Below are 24,054 nucleotides of genomic sequence, written 5' to 3' on the forward strand. Positions count from 1 at the left end.
CCTGACACTTGGTCTCAAAGAAAGGTGTGGAACCTTGACTCTTTCTCGCACTGACACTGGTGGTCAGTAAAGATCCCTTGCTTATCAGACAGCCCAGTATTAAGTTTCAATCAGACAAAGGGATCTACAAAGCAAGCTTTATTTGTGCTGCTTCTATAGCTAACCCATAGTGCTTAGGGAATCATTTGTCATGTATTCAATTCTTATTTATAGAACACAGATTTTATAAATATAAACAAGTTTTATACAACTATTCTTTTTTTCCTTTAAAGTATAGCATCCTCTCATGCAATATTATCAGAGTGTTGCTTGACAGGCCAATTACTGTAGGAAGCAGGCACCTTTAGATCTTTACAGTGCCCATTTACCTTTAAGAAAACAATGGGGGGTGAATACTTTTGCAAGGCACTGCAAACATGGCTTAAGTACTATCACAGCTTAATGAATCAGAGCCCTTGTCTTACTTGGCATCTAATCTAAGTGCTGGCAGGAAAAAGTTCATTTACTTTACTCTCCCTAGTGTGTACTTTAATATTTGCTTATTTCCTCCTTGCTTGCACATTTGTTGTCTTTCAAGGGCAGGCACGGAGTGTGACGTCAGAGACTGTAATTGTGCCCTTTTGTAGGACGGTTGCAAAGTGCTTTATTTCCCTGTTCTTATTATACACTGCTCAAAAAAAATGAAAGAGACACTTTTTAATAATCAGACTATAGCATCAAGTCAATTAAACTCCTGGGATATTGATCTGGTCAGTTAAGTCAGTGATCATCATCAACCCTGTTAGTGGTCCCTGAGGTCAGGGGTTGATGATCACTGAGTTAAGTAGTAGAGGGGGGTTGTTAATCAGTTTTTGCTGCTTTGGTGTTAATGATACTAACAACAGGTGCACTAGATGGGTAACAATGAGACGACCTCCAAAACGGGAATGGTTTTCCAGGTGGAGGCAACTGACATTTTTTTTCCCTCCTCCTCTTTTCTGAATGTTTTTCTCTAGTTTTGCATTTGGCTAGGGTCAGTGTCACTACTAGTAGCATGAGCCGATACCTGGACCCTATAGAGCAGGGATATGCAATTAGCGGACCTCCAGATGTTGCAAAACTACAAGTCCCATCATGCCTCTGCCTCTGGGTGTCATGTTTGTGGCTGTCAGAGTCTTGCTATGCCTCATTGGACTTGTAGTTCTGCAACAGCTGGAGGTCCACCAATTGCATATCCCTGCTATAGAGGTTGCACAGGCAGTCCAACTCTTCACCTTGTACACAGGGTCGGAGAATCCGTCGGAATGTGTCCTATCGGACCGTGTCGTCGGATAATCCGACTGTGTGTGGTATGCATCGGACTGATTCCGTCGGACCCAATTTTCCAACTTGTTGGAAATACTTTCCGACCAACTGGTTGGATCGGACATACTCCGATCATGTGTAGAGAATTTTTTATTGGACCAAGTGCCACGCATGCTCAGATCAAATTCCTACATCAAAGCTATTGGCTACTAGCCTGAATGTAGTCCCATCGTAACGAAATTACGTCATCACGTTCTGAAAGATCGGATTTTTCGACAACTTAGCCCGACCGTGTGTATGCAACAGTTTCGGACAAGATCCGACGGACAAAATCCGACGGACAAAATCCGACGGATTTGGTTGGCAGAATCTCCGACCGTGTGTACAGGGGCTTCCAGGATGGCACATCAAGACGTGCCCCATTGCCAGAAGGTTTGCTGCGTCTCCCAGCACAGTCTCAAGAGCATGGAGGAGATTCCAGGAAAGAGGCAGTTACTCTAGGAGATCTGGACAGGGACATAGAAGGTCCTTACTGATCAGCAGGACCGGTGTTAGCTCCTTTGTGCAAGGAGGAACAGGATGAGCACTGCCAGAGCCCTACACAATGACCTCCAGCAGGCCACTGGTGTGAATGTCTCTGACCAAACAATCAGAAACAGACTGAGTCCCCCGACGTCCTCTACTGGACCCTGCGCTCACTGCCCTGCACTGTGGAGCTCGATTGGCATTTGCCATTGAACACCAGAATTTGCAGGTCGGCCACTGGCACCCTGTGCTTTTCACAGATGAGAGCCAGTTCACCTTGAGAACATGCGATGGACCTGAAAGGGTCTGGAGAAGCCGTGGAGAACGTTATGCTGCCTGTAACATCGTTCAGCATGACCGGGTTGGTGGTGGGTAAGTGATGGTCTGGGGAGGCATATCCATGGAGGGACACACAGACCTCTACAGGCTAGGCAATGGGTCTTCAAACTATGGCCCTCCAGTTGTTCAGGAACTACAATTCTCATCATGCCCCTAGTCATGTCTGTGAATGTCAGAGTTTTACAATGCCTCATGGCATGTGTAGATTCGCAACAGCTGGGGGGCCTTAGTTTGAGGATCTCTGGGCTAGACAATGGCACCCAGGGGCAGACTGACAACTCATGGGGCCCCCAGGCAATAGGAGATTATGGGGCCCCCAGGCAATAGGAGATTATGGGGACCCCAGGCAATAGATTATAGGGCCACACAGTATACACACACATACAGTATATACACACAGACACACAGTATACACACACAGAATACACATACACACACTGAAAAGGTACTGGAGAGCTATAATCTTGGGATTTTTAAAAAAACACAGATTTTTACATACTGTCCCTGGTTTTATTGAGGCCGGCAACCCTGATGGGGCCCCTTAGTTGCATGGGGCCCTCAAGCAGTCCCCAAGTACCCGAATGGTCAGTCCGCCCCTGATGGCACCCTGACTGCCATTATGTATTGGGATCAGGGCCGTCTTTAAGGCAGGGCAAAAGGGGCAGCTTCCCTGGGCCCTGTCATTGTTGTGGGGCCCAAAGCAGCTGCCTCATACTTGCCAACTATGCCAGTGTAAATTCCCTTGTCCCTTGAAGTTTTAGTCCTGTGCTGTTTCCCAATATCTCAGTGTGAAGTGATGGTACTAATGCTGCCCAGCTCTGCCCTATTGTTGTGTACAGATAACTCACCCGCAGACCCTGTGTTTACATGTAAATAACCGGCATTCATATGTAAATAGTGACAGCATTACTAAGTAAATAGCTGTGGCCAGCAGCATTGATATGTAAATAAAGGTGGCATTCATATGTGTATCATGCTCCCCTGCAGTGAGGAGATGATTTGCTGTAACCTCCAGCAACCAATCAGTGAGCAGTATTACTTTACAGTAATCTCTAGTAACCAATTAACAAGCAGAAATCATTTGTTGTAACCTCTAGCAACTAATCAGTGAGCCGTAATGTGTGCTGTAACCTCTAGCAACCAGCCATTAAGCAGTATTGATACGCTGTAACCGCTGGTAACCAATCGCAATTGCTGCCTGATCTGATACAGTAAACAGATTTTAAGACTAGCTGCTATTTATTGTATGTCTCAGAGCAGGTGGAGAGCAAAACTGCATGGGGGGGGGGGGGGGCCCAATAACATTTTTGCCCAGGGTCCAATCAGTATTAAAGACGGCCCTGATTGGGATGAAATCCTTGGACCCAACTTTGTCTCTTTCCTTCTCTATTGTAATCCTTGGACCCATTGTCAGAGCCTATGCTGGTGCAGTGGGTCCTGGGTTCCTCCTGGTGCAATGCCCAACCTCATGTGGTGAGAGTATGCAGCCAGTTCCTGGAGGATGAAGGAATTGATACCATTGAATGCCCCCCCCACGATCGCCTAACCTAAATCCAATAGAACACCTCTGGGACATTATGTTTCGGTCCATCCGATGTCGCCAGGTTGCGTCTTAGCCTGTTTCGGAGCTCAGTGATGCCCCGGTCCAGATCTGGGAGGAAATACCCCAGGACATCATCCGTCGTCTCATTAGGAGCATGCCCGTTGTCAGGCATGCATACAAGCACGTGGGGGGCCATACACACTACTGAGGACCATTATGAGTTGCTGCAATGAAATTTCAGAAGAATGGACTAGTCTGCTCATTCGTTTTTTTTTTTTCTTTGATTTTCGGGGTGTCTTTGACTTCAGCCCCCCAGTAGGTTGATCATTTTCATCAAACAATATGGCAGCCTTTCGTTCCTAACACATTACCCCGTCCATATCAGTATAGATATCCAGCATGAGGTTTTACACCATTGAGATCTGATGAGTGTCCCTTTTATTTTTTTGAGCACTGTACTTCCGTGTCAGTATGACTACGTTTCGTAAATGAAAAAAAAAAAAAAGTTCCGGATGATGTTTGTTGGTTTATTGTAGTGTGCTATAGATGAAGTCTAGTATTAAAGTGTTAGCAAACATCATTTTTTTTTTTTTTTTATGGGCCGACATTCCTCTTCCAGTCCGGGCCTTTTCTGTCACTTTTTGTTCTCCTGTAACAATCAGCATTTTATGCTAGAAAATTACTCCCCCCCCCCCCCCCCCCCCCCCAAACATTATATTTTTTTAAAAGCAGAGGCCCTAGAGAATATATTTGGTTGGTTTTGGTTTTGTAATTTTTTTATGTCACACAGTTTTTGCTCAGCATTTTTTAAAACGCAATTTTGTGAGAAAAAAATTAACTTTTTGGAATTTTAACGCAAAAAAAGAAAAAAAAACAACTCAATACATAACCCATTTTTTTTTTGTAATATATACAGGATGATGTTACACCCAGTAAATAGATAGCGAACATGTCACATTTTAAAATTGGGCACGCCCGCGCAACGGCGATAAACTACATGAATTTTACTATCCATAGATGACGCTTTAAAAGCCTTTACAGGTTATTATACAGAGGAGGTCTAGAATTACTGCCCATGATTTGACATTCGCAGTGATACCTGACATGTGCGGGACGATCGCTGTTTGCATGTATGCGGGACCAAGGCGCCTGTTCTCCTTTGCACGCAATTCTTCTTTTTTTTTTTTAACACTGTTGCTTTTTTTTTTAGCACTTTTATTGCTGTCACAAGGAATGTAAACATCCTTGTGACAGTAATAGACAGTGACAGGTCCTCTTTATGGAGAGAAGGGGTCATGACCATGTCATTTTATGCGATACGGCACTGCGTTGCTTTAACTGACAATTGAGCGGGCGTGCGACGCTGTATCCAAATAAATCTGGTTGTATTTGATCACCTCAACGTGTTTTTTTGTTTTGCGCTATAAACAAAATAGACTGACAATTTTGAAAAAAAAAATATATATATTTTTTACGCTCTTCTATAATACATATACAAAAAATAAAATTAAAAAAAAAGAATTTTTTCATTAATTTAGGCCAATATGTATTCTTCTACAAATTTTTGGGAAAAAAAATCACAATAAAGCCCCATACACACTATCAGATTTTCTGCTGATTTTTTCCTTCAGATTTACCAAAACCATATAATATGAGGTCAAACCTTAGGAGTTTCAGTTTGTATGCAATCAGGCAGGCCCTTCTACTACATGTTTTTGGTAAACCTGAAGGAAAAACTGATAGTGTGTATGGGGCATCAGCGTATATTGATTGGTTTGCGCAAAAGTTATAGCGTCTACAAAATAGGGGATAGATTTAGGGACTTTTATATATTATGTTGTTACTGGTAATGGCGACGATTTGCGATTTTTAGCAGGACTGTGACATTGCAGCGGACAAATCTGACCCCGAGTGACACTTTTTGGGGGCCAGTGACATTATTACATTGATCAGCGCTATAAAAATGCACCGATCAATGTATAAATGACACTGGCAGGGAAGGGGTAAACACTAGGAGGCGATCAAGGTGTTAATTATGATCCCTGGGTGTGTTCTAACTGTGTGGGGGCTGGGCTGCCTGTAACAACAAAGAGATCGCTGTTCCTGATTGCTAGGAACAGCAGATCTCAGAGTTGTGTCCTGACAGAAAGGGGATCCGCCTTATTTACATAGGCATTTTTTTGGGGGTAAGTTACCACAACACAATTATCCCGTCGTTTTTAAGATCAAAGATACAACTATGTTGGTGTCCCTTGTCAATTTTACATTGTATTTTTTTAAATGTAACTGCCGACTCCCAAACTGTCATTTGAAGTAAAACACACAGCCAAGAATTATTCTACACAACTTTTTTTATTGTGCATTAAAAAAAGAAAACAAATAAAGTTAGACATGCTATCTGCCAATAGAAATTAGCCAAAAAGTGCATTCTATGCATCCAAAAATATACTAAATCAAATCATTATTCAACCAAAAAATAAAAAATAAAAGCCTCATGCATGTGTCCTGCTTCTTAATATAGAGGGTCAACAATGCCAAGAGTTGGTAAAGGCAGGGCTCTGTCATCCGGAGGTAATTCCGAAAATCATCCGGATTATTCTCCTGGATCTCCCGCAGCAAAGGCATATGACATAATTGGTCACGATTAATAAAGCCACAAATTTTTGGTCCAAGAAATCCTCCTCCTCCTGTTCCTGGACTGGACTTGGGTCAAAGCAATAATGCCGTGTACACACGAGCGGAATTTCCGACAGAAAGTCAGACGGGTTCTTTTCATCGTATATTCCAATCGTGTTTGCCCCATCGGACTTTTGAAAATTATGACGGACCTAGAAAAAGAACATGTTCTAAATTTTTCCAACGGAACCAATTCCTATCGAGAAAACCGCTCATTTGTATGCTGTTCCGACGTACCAAAAACGACGCATGCTCTGAAGCAAGTACAAGACGGAAGCTATTGGCGACCGGCTATTGAACTTCCTTTTTTCTAGTCCCGTCGTATGTGTAGTACGTCACCGCGTTCTTGAAGGTCGGACTTTAGTGTGACCGTGTGTAGGCAAGACAGCTTGAGCAGAATTCCATCAGAGAAACCTTCAGAGTTTATTCCGATGGACAAACCGATCATGTGTACATGGCATAACTCCAAGGCCAATAATAAATAACACGTCATCATTCTGCAACATGTCTGGTTGACGAACGGCCGTGCAGAAACGAACTGAAAAGAGCGAAATGAAAGGTGTGAAATGAAAAGCGCGAATCAACATCATCACCAAACGTCTACTAACACGAAATTAGCAGAAAGAGCCCACAGGGTGGCGCTAAAGAGCTGAAAAACCACGTAGTAGGTCACTACCTTAGTGTTTGTTGGCCGGCAATTCCTTGTCGTTTGTATGCAAGACAAAATCCAGGCACACGCCTTGGGACACAAGGCGGAAAATCTGATCGTGTGTACGCGGCTTTAGGCATTGACATTTGTTTTACTCTTAGGTGCAAAGGGGTTCATCTCTATGTACCACCTGAGGCCAGTCACTTCACTTTGGTATATGGAAGGGTTTGTAAGCACTTTAATTACAGATGTTTAGATGAGAACGTATTGCTAAGGCCACATTACGGATTCTTCATATGAGATGGATTTACTGGGCCTCAAAGGTAATTAACCCTGTGATGTCCTCCTCCTGAGGCCGGACCTGCACATGGCTATCGGGATATCGTACATTCAGATCATCGGGATGAAAAGGCCATTAACTGCCTTGTAAAGGTCAGCCAAGAGCAGAGAGAAGGGAGTTTGGCTAGTGAAACCTATCCAGTGTTCGTACTGTGATCGCTCAGGTCCTGGGAAATAACTCTGCGTCTATATTACGTCTCTGCTGTCATTGTGAGCCTTTGTAGAAGAGTCACCTGTGAATAAGCCATTGTTTGTGTGCTATCACAATAGCCCACTGTATCCCTGATTGCCTGGAACCTCTGGCATTGTACTGCTGGAAATAACCCAATTGCTAGGTTAGCTGTACACAAAGATTAAAGGAACCTTGTGAGACACCGGCCAATATTCCGTACTGAATACGAGTGATAATACCACCTGGTTTACTAAAAGTATACCTAAGCCAAAACTAAGATTTTTGGCTAAAACCCCTGCCAATTTTTTATTTTTTTTTGCTATCTGCAGTGTCCCATTGGGAAGATTTTCTCTTGCTTACTGTCTCCAGTGGTGTATTTTGGCCTTGTGCTGCCCTAGGCAAGACTAAAAAAAAAAAACGGATACCCCCCCCCCCCAATCTAAATTTGTCCCACTCCCAACTGTTTTAAAATTGCATATCCATAGGTGACTCTTTAAAGTGGTTGTAAACCCTTACAAACCACTTTGACCTACAGGTAAGCCTAGATTAAGGCTTACCTGTAGGTCCAAGAAATATCTCCTAAACCTATATGGTTTAGGAGATATTTGCCCGAAAACAGGCACTGCTGTCTACGGCGCATGCGCCGTAGACAGCGGCGCGCAGGCGCACTGAGCGCGGCATTCTCAACAACGGAGCTGCCGCGCGTGTCGTCTCCCGTGCGCATACGCGGGAGTGACGTCATCGCGGCTTCGCCGAAAGACAGCGGCGGAGCTGCAAGACCCCACCAAGAAGATGGATGCGGCAGACTACAGGGGACAGCAGCGACTTCGCTGGCTCCTGTGTCAGGTAAATGACACATAATGGACTACTATGCGATGCATAGTAGTCCATTATGCTTTGCCTTTGCAGGGAATGAAAGTCATCAGGGTTTACTTCCTCTTTAAAAGCCTTTACAGGTTACCACTAGGGATGAGCCGAACACCCCCCGGTTCGGTTCGCACCAGAACTTGCGAACGACCCCCGCGTTCGGTACGAACGTTAGAACCCCATTGAAGTCTATGGGACTCGAACGTTCGAATTGGAAAGTGCTAATTTTAACGGCTAATATGCAAGATAGTGTCCAAAAAAGGGTTTGGGGACCTGCCTCCTGCCTCAGGGGACATGGGTCACTGCAAAAAAACGGCCGTTTTGGCGGGAGCACTGATTTTAATGACGATTAAAGTGAAAAAAAAAAGTGAAATATTCCTTTAAATATGGTGCCTGGGGGGTGTCTGTAGTATGCCTGTGAAGTGCCACGTGTTTCCCATGTTTGGAACAGTCCCTGCACAAAATGACATTAAACGGAAATAACACCATTTAAAACTGCTTGCGGTTTTAATGTTATATCTGGTTCCTGCAATATGGTTGAAAATCCTTGAGAAACATGGCATGGGTAGCCCTCCCTGCCCATTACCAGCCTATTTGGGTCTTGTACGCATATTAAGGGAACCCCGTACCCATATTAAAAAAAGGAAATGCGTGTGGCCCCCAGGCCCTATATACTCAGAACAGCAATATACAGGCGGTGCAAACAAAACAGGGACTGTGTAGGTTTGTTGTGTTAAGTTGAATCTGTTTGTCATTTTCAACCGGTACATTTTTAAAGTGTAGCTCCAGTCAAAAAAACTATCTTTAAGCTTTTTGGAAAACATAGGGAAGGGTTATCACCCCTGTATAATTTGTTTTGTCGTCCATCTTTTTTCATCTCACTTGCTGCTGTCTCCTTGCGTTTGCAAGTAGGAGATGTTTGTAAGTTGGATGTTTGAAAGTAGGGGCCTGCCCTATATTATAGCGGTATGTACTGGGTACAGAGCACGCAGACGCACGCACTCCTAACACTACTGACTGCAAGCTCTATAATTAACCACTTGTTAGCCCAATGTTTTCATAAAGTGAAAGATGAAGTTATGCTGAGTAAATAGATATCAAACATGTCACTCTTCAAAATTGCACATGCCCGTGGAATGGCGCCAAACGTCGCTACTTAAAAAATCCCCATAGGCGACACTTTAATTTTTTTTTTACTGGTTACATGTTTTGAGTTGCAGAGGTCTAGGACTAGAATTATTGCTCTCGCTCTAACATTCTCGGCGATACCTCACATGTGTGGCACATGCGAGCACATGGGGACATGGGCGCTTTAATTTTTATTTAATTTTTTTATTGTTCATTTTACTTTATTTATTTTAGTTTGACATTTTTTCCCCCAAAAATATATTTTTGATCACTTTTATTCCTATTACAAGAAATGTAAACATCCCTTGTAATAGGAATATGGGGTGACAGGTCCTCTTTACAGTGAAATCTGGGGGGTCAATATGACCCAACATCTCACCTCTAGGCTGGGAAGCCTGAAATAAAAAATAAAAAAAAGATTCTGGCTTTGATCGTACTGGCGAGTTGGTAGAAGCACCGGAGGGCGGTGAGGGGTGGGGGGCGTCTATGGCTGGGTATTTCAGGGTATCACCGAGTATGGCTGGGTATCTCTGAGTATGGCTGGGTATGGCAATTTATGGCAGGGTATTACAGAGTATTGGCGGGGTATTGGCGGGGTACTACAGAGTAATAGCAGGGTACTGCAGAGTATTGGGGGGTACTACAAAGTAATGGCAGGGTACTGCAGAGTATTGGGGGTACTGCAGAGTAATGGGGGGTACTGCAGAGTAATGGCAGGGTACTGCACTGCAGAGTAATGGCAGGGTACTGCAGAGTATTGGGGGTACTGCAGAGTATTGGGGGTACTGCAGAGTAATGGCGGGTACTGCAGAGTAATGGCGGGTACTGCAGAGTATTGGGGGGTACTGCAGAGTAATGGGGGGTACTGCAGAGTAATGGGGGGTACTGCAGAGTAATGGCAGGGTACTGCACTGCAGAGTAATGGCAGGGTACTGCACTGCAGAGTAATGGCGGGGTACTGCAGCGTAATGGCAGGGTACTGCAGAGTATGCACTGGTATTGCAGAGTATTGGCAGGGAATTGAGGGGTTAAATTCGGTGAGCAGCGATGTGGGCACTGCAGATGCAGCCCACATCGCTGCTGACACCGATCTCTTTCCCCTCCGCTGTACCGATCGGTACAGAGAGGGGAGGGAGGAACAGGCGTCATAACATGACGCCGGTTTGTTTCCAAGTGATCACTCCGTCATTTGACGGAGCAATCACGTGGTAAACGGCCACTATGAGCGGCCGTTTACCGTGATCCGTGATGCGACCCGGCGGTCACGGATGCTCTCGAGTGTGCATACCTCAGGGCACGCGAGAGCAGAATTCTGGGAGGCCGTTAATTAACGGCCTCTCAGAGTTAAACAACCCCCCTGAAGCCGTTAATCGGCAATGGGCAGTTGTTAAGTGGTTAAAGCTAGATCACTAGCTATATAGGTGAGGTGAATATAGTGGTGTATACTGCAGTCAGGGCACAGACAACAACCACTACACAGCAGCAAGATAGGAAATCAGCCAAAAACGATTGGTGTGTACTGTGTTGAAGGTACACAGAACACCCACTGCTTCAGATGCTAAGTAACACACTACACGAGGCCGCTTCAAAGGCGGCCTTATATAGTGTGGGGCGTGCACTACACAGCCTGAGCTATGATTGGCCACAGGCAGGATGCCTGTGGCCAATCATGGCTCTCCTCGCTGCCGGCGCTGCGATTGGCCAAGCATGCGGGGTCACAGTGCATGCTTGGCCAATCATCGGGCAGCAATGCACTGCGCCAACACAGTGCATTATGGTCCACGCGCGCGTCACTCGAATTTTGACGCGAACGGCCAAAACGTTCGGAATTCGCCGAACGCACGAACAGCCAATGTTCGAGTCGAACGTACGTTTGACTCGAACACGAAGCTCATCCCTAGTTACCACTTTAGATTTACAGAGGAAGTCTGGTGCTGGAATTACTGCCCATGATCTGACGTTTGCGGTGATACCTCACGTGTGGGGGATGATCGCTATTTGTGTGCGTGCATGACCGACACGCATGTTCGCCTTTGCGTGTGAACATTGGGGGATGGGGGTGGGGGGGGGCACGTTACATTTTTTATTTAAATTATTATTATTTTTTATTTTTTTTACACTGTTCATTTATTCTTTTTTTTTTTCATCACTTTTATTGCTGTAAGCATCTTTGTGATAGGTACTCTTTATGGAGAGATCTGGGATCGATAAGACCCCAAATCCTTTCTCTGCCCTTAAAAGGGTTCAAAAGACCAAGATAAGTGTTTTTGAATGCTTTTGATTTTTCAAAGCTCCCATGTAAACCGTAATACACACGACCGGACTTTTCAAGGGACTAGGTCCGACGGACTTTCGGCGGAGTTCTGACAGAGTTCTGATGGACTTTCCGAATGAACGGACTTGGCCACACACAATCACACCAAAGTCCGACGGATTCTAACGTGATGACGTACGGCCGGACTAGAATAATGAAGTTTATAGCCAGTAGCCAATAGCTGCCCTTGCGTCGGTTTTTGTCCGTCGGATCAGCATACACACGAGCGGATTTCTCGGTAGGAACTGGGTCCGGCGGAGCTCCGGCGGAAAAATTTGAAACATGTTCCATTTCTAAAGTCTGACGGATTTTTGCAAATCAAAAGTCCGCTGCAACCCACACACGATCTAATGGTCTGCCAGAATCGTTCCGTCGGACCTTTGATGTCAAAGTCCGGTCGTGTGTACGCGGCATTAGTGATGTCATCGCTTCTGGTTTACTGCTTACCTCCTGCAGCAATAGAGCGGCTAGTAAGCTGCCCCAAGCAAACGCCTTGTTTGCTTTGCAGTCAATACGCCCCTGACTGTCCTCAAGACACAACATAGAAAAAACCAGGAAATGTTTCAAAGTGAAGGGAATTCCCTCATTAGACAAAAGTCTCCATTGCAACATTGCCCTATTAGTGCTCTTTCAGCAGCAAAAACGGGCACCTGGCACGCCCACCGAAACTATCCCAATACACCCGGATGGGGCTCTCTGAAAGAGGTTCCAACCCTTCCCCAAGCTAAAAAAAAAAAAAGTTTTGGATTGAGATAAACAGGCCATTGATGGGTCAAATTCTTGATGGCTCAAATTCTGATAAAAACGTTCTTACGAAAATTGTAAAGAATTTTCTTTCGAATTTCGCACCATTAATGGGCTGCAGCAATAACTGATTTTCATGCGGCCATGTTGGAAAGTTTTGGAAAAAACAAACAACATTTCTAATCAATGATGGGAGAATTGTGCTTGGTTGGTCGAATCTCCAAATCACAGGTGGCACGATTACAAAATGCACAAAATTTCTGGTTCTCGAGAGAAAATTTGTTCGGAATTTGACCCATATACAGTATCTCACAAAAGGGAGTACACTCCTCACATTTTTGTAAATATTTTCTTCTATCTTTTCATGTGACAACACTGAAGAAATGACACTTGTCTACAATGTAAAGTAGTGAGTGTACAGCTTGTATAACAGTGTAAATTTGCTGTCCCCTCAAAATAACTCAACACACAGCCATTAATGTCTAAACTGCTGTTTTCAGAAAATTCAGATCTGATCAGTGTCGGAAATTCCAATGGAAAATGTCCAATGGAGCCCACACACGGTTAGAATTTCCGACAAAAAGCTCCCATCGGACATTTTCCGTCGGAAAATCCAACCGTGTGTATGCCGCATTAGACTCCACCAATATGTCTGCACAGTGTAAAGATTAGGAATAAATCTAATGGAGGACCATTGGGAGGCACAATGGGCATCCAATAACTCCACTGATACAGCAGTGCCACCAGGGCCGTCTTTAATACTGATTTGACCCTGGGCAAAACTTTTCTTGGGGGGCACCCCCATGCAGTTTTGCTCTCCACCTGCTCTGAGATATACAATAAATAGCAGCTAGACTCAAAATCAGTTTACTGAATCAGATCAGACAGCTATTGCGATTGTTTGCTTAGGTTACAGTGTATCATTACCGCTCACTGATTGGTTGCTAGAGGTTACAGCACACATTACGGCTCACTGATTAGTTACTAGAGGTTAGAGCACATGATTTCTGCTTGTTGATTGGTTGCTAGAGATTACTGTGGATATGACTTCAGGGGGCATGATAGACATATCAAGTCCGCCGGCCGCCTCTATTTACATATGAATGCCACCGCTAATTACATATGAATGCCGGTAATTTACATGTAAACACAGGGTCTGCAGGTGAGTCACATGTACACAACAATAGGGCAATAGGGCAGAGCTGGGCAGCAAGAGTAGCAGCACTTCACACTCAGATATCAGGACACAGCACGGGACCAATACCTCAAGGGACAAGAGAATTTAAACCAGTATATTTGGCAAGTATGAGGCAGCTGCTTTGGGCCCCACAACAATGACAGGGCCCAGGGCAGCTGCCCCTTTTGCCCTGCCTTAAAAACTGCCCGAGTGCCACGTCCGAGTCAGTAGATATACATATCTTTTTTGATGTATATCTAATGTTTGAACAATGGACAGTTTCCCAGATTGCCATTTTAATAAAGGGTGGTCAAACAAAGCATGCATGGGGCATGAAGAACTGTAAGAAGGGTCCTCAGGAGACCAGTATAGCCCTTCCAAAAGATTGGGGAGGCGTGGGAACGGCTTCTATTTTAGTCGTATTTATAAAGTACTTGTTGCAGTCTTGCTAAGGTTCAGAATAACGCTACTGTGTTTACTGTCAGCCAGATACTGTAAATTAATTACAGCTGAGACCAAACGTAGCAGAAGCAGGTGGCTGTAAAAAGTTTAACATTTTAAATGCCTCCAAATATCTACTGCATGGACCCCATACAGTCTATTATAGAACAAAACTTCAAAAAGATTACAAAAATACAGTACATGCAGAGAGATTGGGTCAGTGCCAGTATACTTCAGTTGTGCTGTGTCAGAGAACTAATACAGGCTGTCAAATACTGGTACTGCCCAACTGAAGGCTATAGACCAGGGTAGGCAAACCTGGCCCTCCAGCTGTGGTGAAACTACAAATCCCATCATGCCTCTGCCTCTAGGAGTCATGTCTGTGATTGTCAGGGTCTTGCAATGTCTTGTGGGACTTGTAGTTTCAAAACAGCTGGAGGGCCGAGGGTGCCTACCCCGTCTATAGACTGTACAGTTCACTACTGCCCATTAATAGGATGGAAATTGTTGGCTTAGTGTATTAGTTTGTTCTTCTTTTGGACTTGTAGCTGTTTTAGGAGGTGCTAAGATTAGTGTTGGCCACTGGTAAAGGATGAGAATTGATGGCTTAATTTGTCACTTTGGTCAACTCCTTAGCTATCCAATAGGTGATGCTCATCCATGTCTCTATGGACCTTGCTTTGTGCACTGGTCAAAACCATTTGGTGGAGGGGGGATTATAGTGTGAGGTTGTTTTTCAGGGGTTGGGCTTGACCACCGTTAGTTCCAGTGAAGGGAACTTTTAAGGCGTCGGCATACCAATATATTTTGGGCAATTTCATGCTCCCAACTTTGTGGGAACAGTTTGGGGGCGGCCCCTTCCTGTTCCAACATGACTGAGCACCAGTGCACAAAGCAAGGTCCATAAAGACATTGAGGAGCGAGTTTGAAGTGGAGGAACTTGACTGGCCTTCACAGAGTCCTGACCTCAACCCGATAGAGCACCTTTGGGTTAAATAAGAGTGAAGACTGCAAGCCAGGCCTTCTCCAACATTAGTGCCTGACCTCACAAATGCACTTCTGGAAGAATGGTCAAACATTCCCATAGACACACTCCTAAACCTTGTGGACGGCCTTCCCAGAAGAGGTGAAGCTGTTATAGCTGCAAAGGGCGGGGCCAACTCAATATTGAACCCTACGGACTAAGACTGGGATGCCATTAAAGTTCATGTGCGTGTAAAGGCAGGCGCCCCAATACTTTTGGTAATATAGTGTATGTGTTGCTAAACTCATTGGAGTCAGAAGGGAAGTCTTCCGTGACAATAGACAACACACACAAGAGACTCCACGTAGGGTGCTGGCTCGGGTTGTGTGTGTACAGAGCAGAGTATGACGTATCCACTATAAACAAGGGCAGTGTTATGAAACAAAACAGCAATAAAGGTAATTTGAATCTGCCATTGTTCTCTGCTCAGTAACGTCCTCTGAGAAGTGCGTGTAAAAATGCTAATAAAATAAAAGATTTTGTTGTCTAAGTGCTTTGTATATTGCAGGTGTGCCAGCTGCACAGTGACGGAGCAGAGAGAGTCCGGGCCGGTCAAGCCTCTGAAGTCTTCTCACGGAAAGGTACCATGATGGATGGAGGAGAAGAGAAGGCGCTGGAAGATGACACCAGCCTAGAGGTGACCGACTTTAAAAAGAAATCTGTAGGTTTTTTTTTTTTTGTTCTAGATGGGGTGATGACTGTCTGCAGGGCCGTCTTTAATATTGATTGGACCCTGGGCAAAATTTTTCTTGGGGCCCCCCATGCAATTTCCCTCTCCACATACTCTGAGACATACAATAAATAGCAGCTAGACTTAAAATCAGTTTTCTGTATCAGATCAGGCAGCAATTGTGGTTGCCAGCAGTTACAGCATATCATTACTACTTACTGACTAGTTGCTAGAGGTTACAGCACACATTACGGCTCACTGATTAGTTGCTAGAGGTTACAGCACATCACCTCCTCACAGCAGGGGAGAACGATATACATAGGAATGCCACCTTTATTTGCATATCAATGCTGCCGGCCGCAACTATTTACTTAGTATGGTCGCCGGTATTTACATACGAATGCAGGTTGTTTACATGTAAACACAGGATCTGCAGGTGAGTCATCTGCACACAACAATAGGGCAGAGCTGGGCAGCATTAGTACCAGCACTGCACACTGAGATATTGGGACACAGCACAGGAATAAAACTTCAAGGGACAAGGGAATTTAAACCTGGATAGTTGGCAAGTATGAGGCAGCTGTTTTGGACCCCACAACAATGACAGGGCCCAGGGCAGCTGCCCCTTTTGCCCTGCCTTAATGACGGCCCTGACTGTCTGCAAACTGCGCCCCTGAGTTGTCACCTTGCCACATGCTCCTCTGGTAGAGGGTACAAGAGCCTGTCTTGAAACACATTTCTCGGGCATGATCCACCATTGCCACAGCAATAAGGCGCAACTTTTTGCCGGAATGAGTTATGCCGCGTACACACGATCGGAATTTTGGTCGGAAAAATCTCTGATGGATTTCGCGACGGAAATTCTGATGGGATTTCGCTCAAGCTGTCTTGCATACACGCGGTCACTTCAAATTCCGACATCGGAAAAAACTCTGAAGGTTTCTCTGATGGAATTCTGCTCAAGCTGTCTTGCCTACACACGGTCACACTAAAGTCCGACCGTCAAGAACGCGGTGACGTACAACACGTACGACGGGACTAGAAAAAGGAAGTTCAATAGCCAGTAGCCAATAGCTTGCATCTCGTAGTTAAATCTGAGCATGCGTGAGTTTTTGCGCGTCGGAATTGCATACACACAAAAGTTTTTTCCGTCGGAAAAATTGAGAACCTGCTATCAAGTTTTTGCTGGCGGGAATTCGGCCAGCTAAATTCCAATGGAGCATAGACACGGTCGTATTTTCCCATGAAAAGCTCTCATTGGTCTTTTGCTGGCAGAAATTCAGATCGTGTGTACGTGGGATTAGGCTGAGAGCAGAACTTCACCCAAAAGGAGAAGTTTCACTTCTTTGCATCCTCCTTCCCCCTCCACTGCTACATTTGGCACTTTTTGGAGGGGGCGCGGGTACCTGGTTTTGACAGGTACCCGCTCCCACTTCCGGTCAAATGCGTTGCAGTTCAGCCCCTCTCCTTCCCCCCCACAGCCTTCTGGTACACATCGCAGGTCCCAGAAGAGTATTCACAAAGTGCAGCGCAACTCGCACATGCGCAGTAGGAAACCAGCTGTGAAGCTGCAAGGCTTTTTCCCATACTTACATTGCCGGCACCAGCATCCGAAGCCAATTGAGGGATCGGCTCAGGTGAGGAGATCGCTGGATCCCTGGACAGGTAAGTGCCCTTATATTAAAAGTCAGAAACTACAGTATTTGTAGCTGCTGACTTTACATTTTTTTGGAGGGAGACTGAAGCTCCTCTTTAGTTTACATGAGTGCCTGTACAGCGTGAATGAGACATTTGCGTTTGGAGCCACCTGAAGCTTTGTGTAGGCAGCCTATGTAAAGACCACTTTCACACTGGGGTGCTTTACAGGCGCTACAGCGCCAAAAATAGCGTCTGCAAAGCGCCCTGAAAGAGCCACTCCTCACACTCCAGTGTGAAAGCCACAAGGGCTTTCACACTGGAGCGGTGCTCTGGCAGGATGGTAATAAAAAGTCCTGGTAGCAGCATCTTTAGAGCGGTGAAGGAGTGGTGTGTATACCGGTCCTCCGCCGCTCCTGCCCATTGAAATGAATGGGGCAGCGCGGCTATACTGCCGGCAAAGTGCTGCTGCAGCAGTGGTTTTAACCCTTTCTCGGCCGCTAGAAGGGAGGTAAAGCCGCCCCGCTATCGGCCGAATACCGCTGCTAAAATGATGATAAAGTGGCGCTAAAAATAGCGCAGTTTTACTGCCGGCACCCGTACCGCCCCAGTGTGAAAGGGGCCTAAGAGAATTGAGGTGCAGTGGAAGTAAAGACACAGTCGTGCATCCAAGTTTGACAGGTGTGCAGGGGTTGGTGTGCCGCTGTGAATGCAGACAGTTCGTGGTCGGGGCTGTGCACCTGCCTCTGCACTGGCCCGACTCCGGGAACTACCCTCAACAGGGCTGTTTTTAATATAGATTGGACCCTGGGCAAAAATTTTCTTGCCCCCCCATGTAATTTCCCTCTCCACCTGCTCTGAGACATACAATAAATAGCAGCTAGACTTAAAATCAGTTTTCTGTATCAGATCAGGCAGCAATTGCGATTGGTTGCCAGCAGTTACAGCATATCATTACTGCTTACTGACTAGTTGCTAGAGGTTACAGCACACATTACGGCTCACTGATTAGTTGCTAGAGGTTACAGCAAATAATTTCTGCTTGTTAATTGGTTGCTAGAGATTACTGTACAGGAATACTGCTCACCAATTGGTTGCTAGAGGATATAGTACATCATCTCCTCACTGCACGGGGGCATGATATACATATGAATGCTGCCTTTATTTACATATCAATGCCACCACCCACAGCTATTTACTTCTGAATGTCGCTGCTATTTACATATGAATGCAGGTTATTTACATGTAAACACAGGGTCTGCAGGTGAGTCATCTGTACACAACAATAGGGCAGAGCTGGGCATCATTAGTACCATCAAACTGAGATATAGGGACACAGCACAGGACTAAAAGTTCAAAGGACAAGGGAATTTAAACTGGGATAGTTGGCAAGTAAGAGGCAGCTGCTTTGGGCCCCACAACAATGACAGGGCCCAGGGCAGCTGCCCCTTTTGTCCTGCCTTAAAGACGGCCCTGGCCTTGGCCTCTGCTTGGGTTCTGCCCTTCCACTCTATAGTTACCCTGTCTCCACAGTGTAGTCACCCTTCTTCTTTGGCCTATTTGGTGGGGAGATCTTGAGGGCTATGACCTGGTGCCCATGTGCATCAAAGTAGCCCAGGGGCCACTAGTTGCTAGAGTTTACAGCACACATTACGGCTCACTGATTCTTTGCTAGAGGTTACAGCACATCACCTCCTCACAGCAGGGGAGCATGATATACATAGGAATGCCGCCTGAGTCATCATATCAATGCTGCCAGTTGCAGCTATTTACTTAGTATTGTCGCTGCTATTTACATACGAATGCCGGTTATTTACATGTAAACACAGGGTCTGCAGGTGAGTCATCTGCACACAACAATAGGGCAGAGCTGGGCAGCATTAGTACCATCATTTCACATTGAGATATTGGGACACAGCACAGGAATAAAACTTCAAGGGACAAGGGAATTTAAAAACGCATAGTTGGCAAGTATGAGGCAGCTGTTTTGGGCCCCACAACAATGACAGGGCCCAGGGCAGCTGCCCCTTTTGCCCTGCCTTAAAGACGGCCCTGACCCTCAATAACTCTAGGGAAGGAGGAACAAGCTGGAATACTTACCTTGCTCCTTGCTTCAGCGCTCTTGACCACTCCTGCTTTGGGGAAGTCCCTCGTTTTCTCAAGTACCATTGGCGCTGCGCTTTACTTAATGATGCCATTATGCGACTAGGGTTGCCACCTGTCCGGGATTCACCCAGACAGTTTGGGTTTGGAGTCATGTGCCCGGGTTTCAGACTGCCTGAAACCCGGACACATTATTCAGACTGGACTATGGCTACCAAGCAGGGTTGAAGTACTGCATTTTGGGGCCTGAACGTCCTGGCTAGAGCAGCGGTCCACAGTTCATAGATCAAGCTTATTCAGCTTGCTAGTCGGCAAGCATTTTATCTAGTGTCACATCCTGGATACGGGGGGTGGATTTGTCACGGAATACTGCTTTGTTTTTTGGGACACTTTTTTCACATCACTTTAATCAATTGATTATTTGTTTCACTTATTGGTTGGTGTCAAGGAGGGCGGAATTAATTTATACCCTTCCATCCAAGGACTTTTTTGCATGATTTATATGGACTTTTCAATGAATTTCAATTAATTAATTTAGTTATTTATTTTGCAATGGATTGATTTATTGATATATTCACCATCTGATTATTTCATCATTTATATTTTTTGTGCTATTACACCTTTGGAATAGTTTTAGTTTTTTTCTTTTTAGCACTTGGGGTATTCACTTATTGCCTTATTCAGCGCTGCTACATTTCTTTCTGTTCATTATTTGTGTGTATCTCACTTTTAGCAGCTGCTTTAATTTAAGTTAGGAATTTAGTATTATTTATTTTGGTATAGCGCGGTATTTCACTTTTTCCATAGATCACCATATTGGCAGTGGAGCTGGGGTATCATTTTGCTTCCCTTCCCAGCAGGGTTGCTGGCTGCAGTTGAGGTGCAGAGAGAGAGAGGGCTCGATCTGCACCTCTTCTTTCTGCCCCTACCCCTCTGTGTCTGCCCACACTCCGATCCCCAGGGTTGTGCCCCAGGGGCCAGAAATTAGAAGTCCAGCAGCCTCAGATACATCTGGATGAGGTGCTGACTGCCGAGGGGTGAGTGAGCTCACCATCCATCCCTGCCTGTGACTGAAGTCTCCCCCCTTCTCTCTCCTGCCTCTGAGTGAGTACATTAATGCCGCGTACACACGACCGGACTTTTCGACAGCAAAGGTCCGACGGGAAAAAATCCGTCAGACAATTTGTTAGTGTGTGGGCTCCATTGGACCTTTACTGTCCAAAAATCTGACGGACTTTAGGAATAGAACATGTTTCAAATTTTTCATCCGGAACTCCGCCGGACCCAGTTCCTATTGAGAAATCCATTAGTCTGTATGCTACTCCGACGGACACAAACCAACGCTAGGGCAGCTATTGGCTACTGGCTATGAACTTACTTATTCTAGTCCGGTCGTACGTCATCACGTTCGAATCCGTTGGACTTTGGTGTGATTGTGTGTGGCCAAGTCCGTTCGTTCGGAAAGTCCGTCGGAACTCCACCGAAAGTCAGTCGGGAAGACCGCCGCACTTAGTCCGTCGAAAAGTCCGGTCGTGTGTACGCGGCATTAGGAAAATCAGGGTTCTCAGAGCATCCCTTACATCAGAGTTCCCCTTTACACCAGAGGCCACGGTGTTCCCCTTTACATCAGAGTCCTCTCCGTACATCAGAGTACTCAGTGTTCCCCCTTAAATCAGGGTTCCTAGAGCATCCCTTACATCAGAGTTCCCCTTTACACCAGAGGCCACGGTGTTCCCCTTTACATCAGAGTCATTTCCATACATCAGAGCACTCAGTGTTCCTCCTTAAATCAGGGTTCCCAGAGCATCCCTTACGTTAGAGTCCCCAGAGTTCTCCCTTACATCAGAGTCTGCAGAGTCTCCCCTTACAGTGAACGGGAACTCTGCGAGTTCAAATGTAAAAGGGGGAACTCTGTGGACTCTGATGTAAAGGGGGACTCTTGTTATTAACTTCATATGATTAGAAATGTTATTTAAGAGGAGGATCGGCGCTGCTCTGTGCAAAACCACTGTACAAAGCAGGTAAGTATAACATGTTTTGTTGTTTTTTTCTTTTTTTAAAAAGCTTCACCCAGAATCACCTGCCTTGACGCGTTTCACCACTGCCGGTTTGCTCACAAAGAAAGGTTTTGCTAGCAGCTTTTCTATTGTTTGATTAATAGTCTAAGCACAGGGAATATTTGGGTTTTATCTTATATACATAATTAACATTATAGTAGCCTCTAACGTTGGTATTGTCGGCTAATAGTTTGATCTCCCTGTTTATAAGGGGGAAGACTTCCTGTCTCGCCTTACAGATGAAGAAAAAGAGTGCCTGCAGTATTTACTAGAAACCATTGATTCACTGGACCAGGACGAGGATGAAAATGCAAACAGTGACCACGGTAAGACCCTTCTACATAGGCAGAACTTTACCATAACAGTAAATGCGATTCAACGCAAAGCTGTCCAAGGACCAAACCTTAGCTGCCACTTTTTGTTTACAAGTAAAATCTGTATTTTTTGCTTCAAAAATTACTTAAAACCCCCCAGATTCTAATATATATATATATATATATATATATATATATATATATATATATATATATACACACACACATATAATAATCTGGAGATTTTAAGTAATTTTCAGAGCCGGACAATCCGCCCGTGTGTAGACTCCGGCAGACTTTTTTTTACCCAAAAGTCCGGCGGACTAAGAAAGTATTTTTGCACTCCAATCTGTCCGCCGGACTCACATTTCGGCGGACAATACGGCCATGTGTGTGCCAGTCCACCGTACTTTTGAAATTAATGGACTTCTCCCGCCCGGAGAAAAGTCCGCTCATTTTGAGCGCGTCTCCAGGTAGCCGGGGCCAGCGAAGGAGGCGTCGCTGGCCCCGTCACCTGGTATGGACTTAAAGGGGAATCCCTACGCCGAAAAATCGGCATGGGGGTCCCCCCCTAGGTCCATATCAGACCCTTATCTGAGCAGGCTACCTGGCCGGCCAGGAAAGGGGGTGGGGACGAGCGAGCGCCCCCTCCTGAGCCGTACCAGGCCGCGTGCCCTCAACATGGGGGGGTGCCCCAAAGCACATTGTCCCCATGTTGATGAGGACAAGGGCCTCTTCCCGACAACCCTGGCCGTTGGTTGTCGGGGTCTGCGGGCGGGGGGCTTATCGGAATCCGGGAGCCCCCTTTAATAAGCCCCCCACCCTATGTGAATGAGTGTGGGGTACAATATTCACCTGTGAAAAAAAGTAAAAAAAATAAAAAAAACACAACACACAAGGGTTAAAATAGTTTATTGCACAGCTCCGGGGGTCTTCTTCCGTCTTCGGGGGTCTTGTAATATAAGGAATGACAGGTCCTCTTTATGGAGAGATCTGGGGTCTATAAGGCCCAACATTTCTCCTCTACTTTTGAAAGCCAAAGATCAAAAAATAAAAAAAATGGTTCACTTTCACCCTAACCTGGATTTGACGTAATGACGTCGCTCCTGTCCTTCTAGATCAGTGATGGTGAACCTTGGCACCCCAGATGTTTTGGAACTACATTTCCCCTGATGCTCAACTACACTGCAGAGTGCATGAGCATCATGGGAAATGTAGTTCCAAAACATCTGGGGTGCCAAGGTTCACCAGCACTGGCCTAGATCAGGGGTCTCCATACTATGGCCCTTCAATTGTTCAGAAACTACAATTCCCATCATGCCTAGTCTTGTCTCCATATGTCAGAGTTTTACAATGCCTCATGCAGGGGCGGACTGACTATTGGGCCACTCGGCCACTGCCCGAGGGCCCCATGCCACTAGGGGGCCCCATCAGGGTTGCCAGCCTCAGTAAAACCAGGGACAGTATGTAAAAATTTGTGTTTTTGAAATGTCCCTTACCGACATCCTTTTGGTCTAAAAATACCGAGATTATAGCTGCCCCACCTCTCCAGTACCTTCTCAGCCAATAGAAACATGTCTGTGTATACCGCGTGATTGTATACTGTGTGTGTGTTTGTGTTTGTGTATACTGTGTGGCCCCATAATCTCTGATTGCCCGGGGGCCCCATGAGTTGTCAGTCCACCCCTGGCCTCATGGGAGGTGTAGTTCCACAACAGCTGGAGGGCCGTATTTTGGAGATCCTTGTCCTAGATCATAGAGGTGATTAGAGACAATCTGGTCTCTGTTCACCTATATGGCCAGCACCGCAGACCGTCAGATTGTTTCCTGGGCTCACCGGTAAGCCCGAGAAACACCAGCAAGCGGCGGGAGGGGGAGAGACGTCACCTCCCGCTGCTTCTAAAAGCGATCCAGCGACTAATCAGTCGCTTGGATCTCTTTTATGAGAAACTGAATTGCCAGCTGAAAAAAGAAAGGAAAAAAAAAGCTGATAGCCATAACCCCCGGGAAACCACTTCAAAGCCGCAACGTATAGATACGTATTGCAGACAGC

At 45.6% G+C, this 24,054-nt stretch overlaps 1 protein-coding gene across 4 annotated transcripts in view; it reads left to right on the plus strand.

Moving 5' to 3' along the window:
* LOC143927535 (uncharacterized) overlaps nucleotides 1-24,054 on the plus strand; it is a 69,820-nt gene that overhangs the window by 40,096 nt on the left and 5,670 nt on the right. For 2 of the 4 annotated variants that reach the window (XM_077451650.1, XM_077451653.1), the window contains exons 2-3: nucleotides 15,731-15,883; nucleotides 21,899-22,013. In XM_077451650.1, the coding sequence (XP_077307776.1) occupies nucleotides 15,731-15,883; nucleotides 21,899-22,013 (268 nt within the window). The remainder of the gene's footprint in view (nucleotides 1-15,730; nucleotides 15,884-21,898; nucleotides 22,014-24,054) is intronic. The other 2 variants (XM_077451652.1, XM_077451654.1) reach the window with 1 other exon arrangement.

Source organism: Lithobates pipiens, unplaced genomic scaffold (genome assembly GCF_037356315.1).
Source record: "Lithobates pipiens isolate NorthernLeopardFrog02 unplaced genomic scaffold, aLitPip1_a1.2 Scaffold_23, whole genome shotgun sequence".
In the NCBI taxonomy this organism is placed as follows: Eukaryota; Metazoa; Chordata; class Amphibia; order Anura; family Ranidae; genus Lithobates; species Lithobates pipiens.